Source organism: Theobroma cacao, chromosome 4 (assembly GCF_000208745.1).
Source record: "Theobroma cacao cultivar B97-61/B2 chromosome 4, Criollo_cocoa_genome_V2, whole genome shotgun sequence".
NCBI classification, from domain to species: Eukaryota; Viridiplantae; Streptophyta; class Magnoliopsida; order Malvales; family Malvaceae; genus Theobroma; species Theobroma cacao.
The window spans coordinates 246,904-259,770 of NC_030853.1; the positions used below are offsets into that span (position 1 = coordinate 246,904).

Consider the following 12,867-nt stretch of genomic DNA (forward strand, 5'->3'; position numbering starts at 1 on the left):
AATGAAGAGGTGACAGACTTGGCTTAAGTTCATACGAAGGTAAAGATTAATTTATCTGGAAAGTGAAACTTATTGAGTTGAAGTTTACAATCTTTCAATCTGTACAAGTGAAAGAAACAAAGAAACTAGAACTTCTATCTTTCCCTTATCAGAAGACAAAAGACTGAAGGGTATAGCAATCCTAGAAACTATCCTTGGCTAACCGGATTCGCACATCCCAAGTTTATAATGATATATAGAAGCAAAAAAAAATGTTTGATAACTCCAAATTAATGGATAAAAAATACAAATATCTACCAAGAAATAAGAAAAAAAAAAGCCAAAAAAATTGTAAGCAAAGAAAAGAAATTAGTGTCCCAAAAGAATGAACAGCATAAACTGATGTGATGTTTCCGCGTCCCACAGTTGATTCAACAAAAGGGCCAAATTATATTTATGCTCCATTAACAATAATCCATGATTGTCTGTTCAACTATAATCTACAAAGGAAATGAAGAATATGATCCCAAATTGTAAAAGATTACTGTAAAATTACCTAACTAAAAAAAAGGAAAAAAAAGTTAGAAGTCCACAGCAAGTGAAAAGGGCAGTCGCGACTAGAGTTTGGGAAGTGCCTCATAGCAACTTTTTCTTATCCGTCATTGGCCGAAATTCAAGAAAGCAAGAAAAAGAATCCGAATCCTAACAGGCAACTGCAACCCTCACCCCTCTCCCCCATATTCTCTCTCCCAAATCATCATTTCATCATCCCAAATCAATTGCCAAGTCTTTCTTTCTCTGTTTGGTTCAACATAGACTTGGTCTACAGTAACATGTTCCTTAACTTTCTCCTCATGATTCTGTCTTCCTCGACATTAAAGGAACTCCCCTGATCCCTGTAACATCCCCTGGATTTCGATCAACAACGAATATTTTTATTCTTAAAGTTCTTGTTTTTCTCCTCCCGGAAATCATGGAGTCTCTGCAACGTCTCTTAATGTTTCCCGTAGATACGTTGATGCAAAGTTTAAATTAAGTTTCATTCAGAGGAAAAGTGTTGGGTTTTCAGCTAAGGGAAGGATTCAACATGGAGTTCCGGGAAGCTATGAAGTTAATGATTCATAAAACACCAACTCATAAAGATTTTTTTCATGAAGGTTCAGGAAAACAGAAAGTGAAAGTTGCAAGCAGTGCAGCGGCCAAGCAAAAATGGAGAATTTCATTTTACAGGTCGTCATCAACCAACGCTTCAAAGACATGTCAGGCTCAGCCAAAGCAAACTCCCGAAGAATTTTCTTGTCCCATTTCAGGGTCTTTAATGGCTGACCCGGTTATAGTTTCCTCAGGTCATACCTTCGAACGAGCCTGTGTTGAAGCCTGTAAAACCCTGGAGTTTACACCAACTCTCCAGGATGGTTCCAACCCTGATTTCTCCACCGTTATCCCTAACCTGGCCCTTAAATCCACCATTCTCAACTGGTGCCAAAAACATTCCTTAAATCCTCCAAAACCCCTGGATTTCTCCACAGCAGAGGAACTTGTCCGTACATTAATAGCCAAAAATCCAAATACCCTGATCAAAAAAGAACAGGAAAAGGTGTCTAATTCAGAGAAAGAGTTGATTCAAGGAGTTGAAGATATTCCTTCAGTGAAATTCGACCATGCAGCCACTCAGTTAAGTCGGAGGCCTCCTCAATTCCACTCGAGCTCGGAGGAATCGATTGCTGCTGCTGACGCCGCTGCCGCCGCCACCAACGTTCTAACACCGCCATTGCAACTCGCGACTCGTCCGAGTTGCTACTCATCCACTTCTTCCTCCTCCGAAATCGAAACCTTAACCCCAAACATTAACGAAGAAGAAGAGTTTTTCCTTACAAAACTAGAAGGCCCTCAAGTTTTTTACGTCGAAGAAGCCACGGCTTCATTAAGGAAGATAACAAGAACCCAAGAGAGTTCCAGGGTTGTTCTTTGCACGCCACGTATACTTTCAGCTTTAAAGTCTTTGATCACATCCAGATACGTGAACATTCAAGGGAACTCACTTGCAGCTTTGGTGAACTTGTCATTAGAAAAAATTAACAAGGTGAAGATCGTACGGTCAGGATTGGTTCCTGTTTTAATTGATGTGTTGAAGGCAGGATCCCTTGAGGCGCAGGAGCATGCTTCCGGTGCACTCTTTAGCTTAGCCCTCCATGATGATAATAAGACTGCCATTGGAGTTCTGGGAGCTTTGCAGCCTCTCATGCACATGCTAAGATCAGGGACTGAGCGGACTCGGCACGACTCGGCCTTGGCACTTTACCATCTCTCACTAGTTCAGAGTAATAGGAGTAAGCTGGTTAAAATTGGGTCGGTTCCGGTTTTGCTAAGTATGGTTAAGTCGGGTCACATGACGGGTCGCGTCTTGCTTATATTGTGTAACTTGGCTTCGGCTCCCGACGGGCGGGCCGCGGTGTTGGATTCGGGTGGGGTGGAGTGTTTGGTGAGTTTGTTGAGGGGGAAGCAGTTGGATGAGTCGACTCGGGAGCCTTGCGTGGCGGTTTTGTATGGACTGAGTCAAGGAGGGTTGAGGTTTAAGGGATTGGCAAAGGCAGCCGGGGCGGTGGAGGAGCTGGTGAAGGTGGAGAGGACAGGGAGCGAGCGGGCAAGGGAGAAGGCGAGGAGGATGTTGGAGATGATGAAGGGGAGCAGTGAGGAGAAGGAAGAGGATGTGGACTGGGAGGAATTGCTGGACGCGGGGTTGATGAGTCGGAGTCGGTTTCGACTCGAAGGAGGAAAGAACGGGTCATGTGCGAACTCATCCGAGTTTTGAGCATTTCTTTTACAGGTTCTTTTTTTCGATTCGGGTTTGTAATTATTGGTGGAGTTATTGTGTTGCTTTTTAGGTTGTAGTGACTTTGTTGCAACAAAGTTGTAAATAAGTGATGGAACAATATTTCTAGACAAAGAATTGATTCTGAAAAAAAGAAAAGCAAACTCTTTGTTAGCTGCTGCTTTGTATTTGTCACACTAATTTCTTCCTATTGTTAAAAAATAATGATATCTTCAATTTTATTTTGCAACCATATAACCATTTTTATTTCAATTTATTTCCTTTGTACTAATTTCCTATAATCAAAATAATAAACATTTTAAAATTGTTTTATTACTTTTAACTTCACATTTGTATATAAAATCTAGTCTTTCATCATTTTATTTCTGATTTCTATATAAAATCTTTGTGAATACTCTTTATGATAATGACGGATTTTGTAATATATCCAGAATATATACAAAAATATTGTGGATATATTGATGTATATCCATGAAATTTAAAAGGTTAATTAGTTGCTTTTTTTTGTTATTGACACTCACAATTTTGTAACATATCTAAATGCATGTCAAATATTATTAATCATAATAGTTTTGCACCCCCAGCATTCAGTGTATTAGTATTTATGTTATTAATCATATCAATTTGTAATAGTTGACTATCTTGCAAACCAATACTTTAGATTTTATCCAATTTTATTATATGTATAATAAAATATGTTAATATTGATTTATTTATATTTTTTATACAACATAAATTCACAAACACATTATGTGTAACATTTTACTATATTATAATTCTTATATTATGACACTAAAATATATACTAAAATTTATTTTAAATTTTCAATATCTATTATAGATTTGGTCATTTATTTTCGTTTTTATATATGTATCCATAATTTAGAGGACTTGATATGTACTATCTATTTCCTTATCCTTAGGACGTGCATTGCTTAGCCGAACCTTACTCCTTAGTAGATGGAGCAACACTTTTGTCCTGATGGGCTATTTTGATTGGGACATAGCCATATTGGGCTGAGTTTGTGATTCAAAAATATAACTTGGGCTGATGGCTGATGAGTTGGAGGCCAAAATCTCTCACCCGTTATGTTGAGCATTTGAACCCAAAAAGGACAATCAGCTTCAGCACGTTCCAAAGGGACCAAAATCAAACCCAGAGAATGAGAAAAGCCTTTGCTGAGATTAGTTGAATGAGCGCTATTTATATCCTAAAAGTGAAAACCTAAAGGAAATACAAGATCATGAACAATCTCAACAAGGACAAACCAAAAGGGGACTGGCCTCCTAAACTTTTGACTGCGGTTGCTTTCTGGCGGCCATGATATCCAAGCATGAGCAAAAGCTGGAAAAAGGTGACTAATGCATCCAAAAGTGTATTCATGGCAGTGTGCCCAGTACCTTAAATATAATACTTGCATACACCTTTTCTTGGCTCATCAATTCACAACTTCCCGCTGTGTAATATCAAAGATATGAGTGAAACTTGACCAAAGATAAGTGAATCAATAATGCTTTGACTGGATAACATTCTGTCATTCCATTTCACTGGTAAATTTGCCCCCTTTTTTTAACTCAAGTGAGACAAGAATGGAGTAAAAATTTGTCACTTGAACAACAAGCAGTAGATATATTTAAGCCTGCACTTTCATGTCTTCGAGCAGAAATGGAGAGAAACAAGCTTATGGCTACCATTTGAGGTTGTTGGGGTGATAAACCTGTCTAGAAATACTGTCAACGGTAACATTTTGGCACATTTGAGTAATAACTCCTCTCTGCCCTTCAAATTTAAAAACTATCGTCGGCAAGTCTATGGTACCCACTAGCACAAAAGAACGGCAGCAAGTTTTCTTCCTTTCTAGGGGACAAAGTTGTCTGGTCAGTGTTAAGTGATAATTGGTGGTGGTGGAAGGCTATTTGCTTTAACAAGTTTGATCAGAGAATAGACAATTAAATGATGCAGTACAGAAAAGCTAATTTATCAACATCTGGTTAATGTGTCTATTCTACTGTAGTTTTTGTCTTCCATGTAGGCATTTTCAGTTTCTATGGCTTATTGTTTCCTTCCAGTACATCAACGAAATCTGAGAAGGGTTTCTCATAACAGTGAATTGAAATGACACAGCCGAACCAACCTCGCTAGCAGGTAGGAAGCAGAACTTGTCCAAGGCTTGGATAAGAAACAATTCAAGCATTGAAAACATATCCATGTAAGCTAGATTTCACCTATGGGAAAGAGAAACAAAATGAAGAAACACATAACATCCGTATGTACCAAAACTTGCAGTCTTTAAGTTCAACTATCAGTTCTCTTCACAATGCGATTATGTTCCTTAATGCAGTTGGAATGGTAGTTGCTGTTACAATTCTGAAATAATTGGGGTGGATGGTAATAAGGCAGTTCATCAGTTGGAAGCTCAAACTTTGATGACATTGGATTGAAAAGTGTCATCCATAGCCGCCAGTTTCAAATTTCAATCAAGTTCCAATCCTCAAAATAGTTTTCAAACTCAAGTAATAAACCACAGCTGCATGCAAAATCAGATTGCTTTCTTGGAAATGGTTTCTTTCTTTGGCTGTTGAATTCAGGGAACATAGAGGACAGAAAAGTACAGATAAATTTTCAATTCTGCATTTCAAAATTAACAACCCCACATGGCAGCAGGTGCAACAGTGTGATTACCCAGGTTGAGAAAAAGATTTAGTGCATGGATTAACGCATCATCAAATACATAAAATAGGACACCGTTAACATTTCAAATTGATGACTAAACTAGTACTTAATCTACTTCTTGAAGAAGACAAAGAGAACAGACAAAAGTAAACTCAAAGAACTTAAACAATCCAACATCATCAACTCCAAAACCCCAAAAAAAGGCATCTTTCTAGTTATTTTCATGATTATTATATCCCCTCTTTCAATTCATCAACATCTCCAATGTTTCCAGAAACAAAATCACCCCAATTAAGTTTCTGATTATACTATACAAAAACTTGAAATCAGCTCTTTCTGTGAATCATACAAACAAGTAAAACAGAATCAGGCAAATCCAGGACCACCAGCACTGAAGAAGAAGAAAAAAGCATTGGAACTTTAAAACCCAGAACACAGATTTGATAAATATGTATAAATTTAAGCCTGATGTGATAATTGGTACAAACAAAGGCAAGTATACATAAGTATTTTCAAAAGATCTTCAAAACCCCAGAAAGAATTCAGTAAAACGAAAAAAACCTCAGACAATAATATCAGCTCAAAAACTCAGTTAACAGCATCACACCTGCGCCTAATCTCTCCTTTCCTCCCAGTCTTGATCCCATAAACACTAAGCTTCTGCATAGCTCTAGCAAAATCTTGAAAGAAGTTGTTTTGATCCTTTGCATACAATTCCACAAACGGCTTTGTTCTAGGATCATTATACAACCCATGATCTGATTCCAAAATCCCCAAACCCTTTGGTAAGTTCTGAAAATACAAGTTATCAAACTTGTTGGGAGTCATGATATCATTAAAAACAGATAAAGTTGGGTTCTGCGGATAATCTGAACAAGCTTGCTTCAATGCTTGAGCAAACCTTGGATTGTAATGGGTATCATTGCCAATGTTTGAGCTAAACTCCTTGCAATGAGAAAACCCGATTGTGTGTGCCCCACTTAAGGCCACCATTTCTTGAATAGTGAACCCTCTTGCTGCAAAAAGATTGATAATTTGTGACATATCCATGTTGGGCTTAGGCAGGTTCCCTTCTATTGAAGAAGCTTGAGAAAATTTTGAATCTTTCCGTCCCAGATAAACGTCATAGTACGGACCACCAAGCATAGTAACAAGGTCACGGGCGGCGACAGAGAGGATGTCAGCACAAGAGACGGTGTTAGGACAGGAGAGTTCCAGGGCAGTCTTGGCACGTACAATGAGGTCGAAGGCATCTCCAGGAAGAGACAGGTTGATGTCGGCGTCACGTTCAGCCTTGTTGAATGCAGTGGAGGAGATGAGAACAGAACCGTCACATCCATTCGGGAGACAGTCGTGGAACATAAGCCGGAGGGTTCCTGCGGCTGTTGTGGGACTGGTGATCTGCTTGTTGGTAATGGTTTCTTGCATGATTTTGCTGAAACTTGGACAGGTTTTGGAGTAGTAATCTAAGCTTAACCTTGATTCACAAAGCAATGCGGTGGAGGAGAGTAAGAGGAGAACAACCAGCAGCGAGGGAGGCGGCGGCGGTGGTGATGACGGCGCCATTGGTTGAGCTGAGTTGAGCAGAGCACAGCAGGGCTGAGCTTTGAGGGAGAGTAAAGGATGAGAGAGAGAAGTGAGGGGCTTTTAGATTTGAGCTTTGAGCTGGGGAGTTGAAAGTGGGAAGTGAAGGTAGATTAGAAGATGGGACAGGACTTTTTAACTGCCGGCTTATATTTTTACTGTTATTTTTACCAAAGGAAGCTCCAATCACGAGATGTGTGGCGTGGGGAAAGGGATCCAGGTAAATTTATGCCTGTGATGAAATCTCAGCCGTTGATAAGATTGTGACGCTGCGACAAAAGCGGTTTAAAAGTAAAGATGATGCCATGTCCATACTACTTGAATAGTTATGAGTTGAAGCCGATTGTCGTGACACTTTCTCAAAACTAAATTTAAGACATAAATAAGCTACGTATCACCCAATAAGTTCAAGGGTTAAGATTTGTTTTATCAATGGTTAAGAGTGGCTCTAGCTTTGATGAAATTGTACTCGTGTCTTATATGCATGAAAACTCAGGTTTATGCTAAATTTCACTCTGAAAAGGAAAAATCAAATTCTTTCATTTGTATGGTTGGAGTTAGCTGGATTGAACTCTTAGCTCTAGAGTGTAGAGGGTGGGAAAACGAAGTGGGCGTAATGGGAATGTGTTGGGGTTGTGGCCATGTGGGCCAGCAGTCACGATGATGCGGTTATCATACAACTGGGTTTTGTGGAGATTGGCGACCCTGAACTGGAAGAAAGAAATCAATACCAGTTTGATATTTAAATTAGGAGAAAAAGGGCCAGCAAGGCAGCGGTGTAATTGGCGCATATTTCGTCCATCACATGAAGGATCATGGCTTGGCCACCCGCAATTGGTTCAACGCGGAAGCTTTTAATGGGCCCTCTCTCCGCTTCTTGTCTTTCCATATAGTATTATTATATTAAAACCAGCGGCGATTTTCAAACCTTCCAATTTATTGTTTTCTCCCTCCAGATCACACTCCTGTGCATGCATACTGTCTCAGGTGTATTCACCATTCTTTCTCCCATTAAATATATGAAACAAAAAACCCAAATTTTAATCCTTCATCATCTTATATGTTTGAGTTTTCAATTAGGAGTGCAAAATGAGTTGACTCAAGCTCATTTGTTAAATGAATCCTCGCAAAATCTATTTTATCAAAGTCAAGATCAAACTAGAATTTAAATTCAAAATCCAATTTGACAAATGTACCAAGAAGACCAATAGCCGAATCTTGCATGAAACCCAACATTAATTTGAACTTGGTTAAGCAAGCATGTCTTCAAACTCTAATTCACCTCATCTCTTGATTATACATGTGAAGTTACTCCCATAAAGTTGAGTTACAAATTGGATTATTTGGAGCAAAGCAAGGTTACTGCTATGCTTACTAAAGATAAAAAGAGGATTATATTATATGTCATCTGAATGAAAACAATTTAGAGTGAAGTCATTGAAACTCTTGTTACCTTTCTCCAATTCTTCCATTGAAACAAATTAAAAACCTATACATGATACTTTCAATGATCCTGTGACAGATACAAAGTTGAAGCAAGGACAGGCCACGTGGAACACTGCAAATAATAATTGCAGTAGCTGCAATTTTCCTTGGCCTGCAAAAGAGTTTCCTATTTCAAGAAAAGCTTCTTTTAATATCTCCAAGTCTACATATTTCCCTTCCAACTAATTCAATGCCAAATTGTACCAGCAAGGAAAAAATAAATAAATAAATTAATTAATTAAAGATCAAAATCCCAGAAATTCCATTGTCAATCTGACCTTAAAAATAAAGATTAGGTCACATTTTCTGTTTCATGTGCATGTGCTTGTTGGTCCCACTGAAAGCTGGGTTGTTTCTAGGTTTAGTTTGTGTCTACATTTAACAGCTCATTCCCATTCTGCCATGAAAACACAGCTAGATCTTGCCAAGGGGATGGCCCTACCTTTTACAATCTATCACCTTTAATTTTGTAGGCCTGCTCATCAGGTAAAGCTAATCATGAGAATGAAATGAGAACAGTTTTTTCCTTTTGTTGTTCAAAGTTTTAGGTAATAATAGATGTGTTGATTTGAAAGATCTGTGTAACAACTTCATGGTTTTTTGAATTCATAGATTAGATTTTTGTCATTTGATTGAATCAAATGTTTAATGGAGTAGTCACTTCAATCTGCTATATGGAGTTTCATATTCCCAGAGTTGGAATTTATCTCTTATCAGGCTAGTGTTAGCATGCGCCAGGCATTCTTACTCTTACTTTTTTATTGTTTTTTACCTTTCTTTATTATGTTGCATTAACAGAAACTGTTATCTGTCCTATATATAATATATAATTAAATTTAACATTAGATTGTATATAACAGATCCTGTTATATATTCCATATATCCAACTAATTCTGTGATATTTGGCATTATGAAAGAAGGGAACCCACCATAAGCTTTTACTACTTAAGATTTGTTATAGGAGAAGATGCATCTTGGCAAGGTCATTCAACAAGATGTCCAGTATAAACATTACACTGAACTTGCTTCAGGCAAGCAACAGTAGTAATTTTCTATTTTATTCATGGCAATCCACTGTGGAATTACATAATAATTGATGAAAAGGCGGATGGACTTAGGTTTAGGTGTTGTGTCTGATTTATAAGATGTTTCTTTTTTTGTTCATACAGAGGAGGTTCACTAAATCTATGACTACACAACAAAGGGGATAACCTTTTTCCATTCCAAAACTTGATCTCCAAGGTTTGAAGTAGAGACCAAGTTGTAATATCTATATTTTTCAGTTGAGTACCAAGCACCCGCTACCATACTGGTGATATTTACAATTTTTCATGAAGTCAGTCAATGGTAAATTGTGGTGAGGTTCTATAATCTTCTCATACTCTTTCCACCATTGCATAAAGCTGCTGTCTTTCAGGAAAATTTCTGAAGATACTGCAGACTTCTTGATTTGTTCCATAACATACAGCTCAAACTTCATTAGGTTCTGTCTTGATGACCCTCTGTCTGTTATACTAGCATCTGCATTTTCTAGTGTTCTGCAACATATTCGAGCCTCTTCCACACGTGCCCAAAAGCAAGAATCATATGTTAGAATAACATCCACATTTTGTTTCTTCGAGTTGATAGAGAAGCCACTTTGTTTTTCAGCTTCCTCCAGCCACTGCTCCATCTTTTTATAATGATCTGATCTGCCATTATTTATGTAGTTCTTTTGGCCATTCTTATAGTATTCAGCTATATCAAGCGGCTCAATCATTCTTCTATAGTTAGTACCAGCATACAGCCACCGGGTTCGGACCCCTTCTTTCTGGGGTTTTTTCTCAGTCTGGGCAACAAATTCTTTCCAGTAGTTTGTAAGAAATTTCTTGAGCCTGACAATGTCCCTGTCCCTTTGAGAGAGATGGTTCTTATAACAATCATAGTAACCTATTTCTTCAGCCTTGGAAACCTTCTTATACCATTCTAGAAGGGCCATTTTTATTTTTATGTCATTTAGTTTCTTGGCAGGGTCAAATACCTTCCTCTTGTTTAACATACAACTCTCTTCCAGCTTCTCCAATTTCTCAATTAGTTTGTCAAAGTCATTGTTTTGCTGCTGCTGCTGCTACAAAATTCAGATAGAGATTAGATCAGAAATGAGATTTTGGAACATATTTTTTGGAAACAATTGATGACACAAATAATAAAAAGACGACACAAATTAATTTTCGCTTCAATTACAACATCCTAGGTTATATATTGTCAAGCTATTCTTTTGTTTTTGACATGAGAGAAAATTGAGTAACTCAATCAAGAAAGAGCGATGTACCAGATCCCATAAGGTGAAAAGAAATTTGATCTACCTGTCTTTTCTGGAGTCCAATTGCTTCCAGCTGTAAAATTGTCCCTGCCCGAAGTGAATTTGGCATAAAGTCACTAAACTGTGAGATTCCTTCGAAGATTATCCAGGACTCCAGTTGTTCAACAATCTTCCCATAATCAACAACCAGTTGTTCCTCATTCCGGGTACCTCCCATTCCCATTGCTACCAGTAGTTCTGAAATTGCTTCGGGGTTATCAGAGCAAGTACATCCCATATCAAAACACAAAAGAAATGTACCAAAAGGCTTGTAGATATAGGGTTGTGAAGTTAAGCCCATGGTGTGAAGATTATGGGGAGGAATGAAGAGTCTTGGGATGGAGTCTTTGCTCGTGGCAACATGGAGGAAACAAGAAGTCCATACCGGATGTTCAGAAATGGATTGTTGAAAGCCTTTGTTGCCAACAAGGGCCGGTGAACCAAAAGTGAGGCAGAGTGGGCGTGTTGCGGCTGACACATCGAGGCTCTCTAGCAGCCATAAGGTGAAGAGAGAGGCAACAGATCCTCCTAAAGAGTGTCCAGTTATAATTAAGGGTTTGGAACTGCTGCCACACTACATAAATTAAGACATAACATTAATGTACCATTATCAGTATACCCTGATTTTCATACTTCATTCATTAAGCTAGAAAATATTTGAGCCTAAAGTTGATGCAAAACTTGATTTAACAGATTCACATTTATCACTTTATAAAAAAGAAACCATTGAACTATTACCAAATTTGTGGTCAGGGCAAAATGCAAGACGATTGTCACTGAACTTCTTCCTATATTTTAAAATATTCCCTCCAGGGAATGACTAATTGCCTAGCTATTTGATCCGGTTATAGTAACCCAGACTGCGACTTATCCATCATTTACAAACACAGTAGAAGCGTACCTGATTTTTCAGTTGCAAGAGCTCATTCATGTGAGCAGCAAAAAGCGTAATTGCTGCTTTGTGAATAGAGAAGGAGTTGCCATTGCTGCACAAGAATTCAACGAAAGGAAAAGTCTCCCTTAGAGCTGTAGATGAAACCAACTCTGCTTCTTGAAGGTGGGATTTGGTACAAATTGGAGAAGTGACGAAAGCGATGATGTTAAATTTAGCTTCTTGATAAGCTTTATATCTCAAAGAGAAACCCAGAGCATGCTGCTCATTTAGGTTCACCCCTCCATAACAATCCAAGTTTTTAGCCCACGAAAGTTTGAGCAACCCAGAGCTCACCACGAAACTTGCTACTTCTGAGCCACTGCTGAATCTGTAGTTGAGAACAGAAAGTAAAGAAAGTACAAAAGAATGGTTAATAATGAAAAAGTAACAGTCCTTTTTAGTTATCAAAACAAGAAAGGAATGAAACTTTCTAACTTACAATTGGTTCATCTTGTTTGCTATGGGTTGATCTTTGGTTAGCGAAAAGGAAGACTAGAGATAATAATAACATCCATGGGCATGAGGAAATTGTACAGCGATATAAGCTCAGTCTTTTTCCACCGCCTTTTTCTTCACTTCCTCGTTGAAGTTAAGCAGTTTTCGTTGACGTTGGGACTTGGGAGAGGAAACAGTCAAAACACGGTGTCCCTAGTAGTGAAGATGCTAGGAAATTGAACATTGTTTTCCTTTGCAGTAAGTTTCTGTTTGAGTTTCTTTCAAAGTCATGTTTTCCCAAGACTTATTCATGTGCCGAAGTTTCTGTTGAATCCAGCTCAAGTCTTTAGTCTATGATGACGTTTGGTACACGGAATGCATGATGACCTTGCCCTGACGGATTCTCGGATATTCATCTTCAAACTGAATTATTTCCATGAATCCATGCATACAGATAGAGTAGATGTTTTTTGAGGTAAAAGTTGTGTCCTATTCCTTCGGTCAGCCAGTCAGAGAAAGAGATGATCAGTCAGGTTAGTTAAATGAAAAAAATGTCTGAAATGGAAATAGGGAGACAATGATCTTGTATGTAAATAATACGAG

General features: G+C 38.2%; 3 protein-coding genes across 4 annotated transcripts; 1 reads left to right on the plus strand and 2 right to left on the minus strand.

The window, feature by feature from the left end:
• LOC18600698 (U-box domain-containing protein 40) lies at nt 326-3,028 on the plus strand. Its single transcript, XM_007031303.2, has one exon. The coding sequence runs from the start codon at nt 1,067-1,069 to the stop codon at nt 2,789-2,791; it is 1,725 nt and encodes a 574-aa protein (XP_007031365.2). The 5' UTR covers nt 326-1,066; the 3' UTR covers nt 2,792-3,028.
• LOC18600699 (peroxidase 31) lies at nt 5,881-7,170 on the minus strand. Its single transcript, XM_007031304.2, has one exon. It carries the CDS (start codon nt 7,049-7,051, stop codon nt 6,074-6,076), a length of 978 nt encoding a protein of 325 aa, XP_007031366.1. The 5' UTR covers nt 7,052-7,170; the 3' UTR covers nt 5,881-6,073.
• Nucleotides 9,553-12,785, minus strand: LOC18600700 (senescence-associated carboxylesterase 101). 2 transcript variants are annotated; one of them, XM_007031306.2, is made up of 4 exons: nt 12,269-12,785; nt 11,797-12,157; nt 10,900-11,469; nt 9,553-10,658 (listed from the first exon to the last, which is right to left on the minus strand). In XM_007031306.2, the coding sequence occupies exons 1-4, from the start codon at nt 12,277-12,279 to the stop codon at nt 9,834-9,836; spliced, it is 1,767 nt and encodes a 588-aa protein (XP_007031368.2). In that variant the 5' UTR covers nt 12,280-12,785; the 3' UTR covers nt 9,553-9,833. The 2 variants fall into 2 exon arrangements, with proteins under 2 accessions (XP_007031368.2, XP_007031367.2); XM_007031305.2 differs by having other exon boundaries at nt 9,553-10,661; nt 12,269-12,776.

What these genes read in the sequence shown, in the direction of transcription:
- LOC18600698 (XM_007031303.2), top strand. Translation starts at nt 1,067, where the DNA reads ATGGAGTTCCGGGAAGCTATGAAGTTAATGATTCATAAAACACCAACT.
- LOC18600699 (XM_007031304.2), bottom strand. Translation starts at nt 7,051, where the DNA reads ATGGCGCCGTCATCACCACCGCCGCCGCCTCCCTCGCTGCTGGTTGTT.
- LOC18600700 (XM_007031305.2), bottom strand. An exon ending in TCTTGCAACTGAAAAATCAG is followed by an intron (nt 11,470 to 11,796) that starts GTACGCTTCTAC and finishes TAATTTATGTAG; the next exon opens with TGTGGCAGCAGTTCCAAACC. An exon ending in TTGGACTCCAGAAAAGACAG is followed by an intron (nt 10,662 to 10,899) that starts GTAGATCAAATT and finishes TGAATTTTGTAG; the next exon opens with CAGCAGCAGCAGCAAAACAA.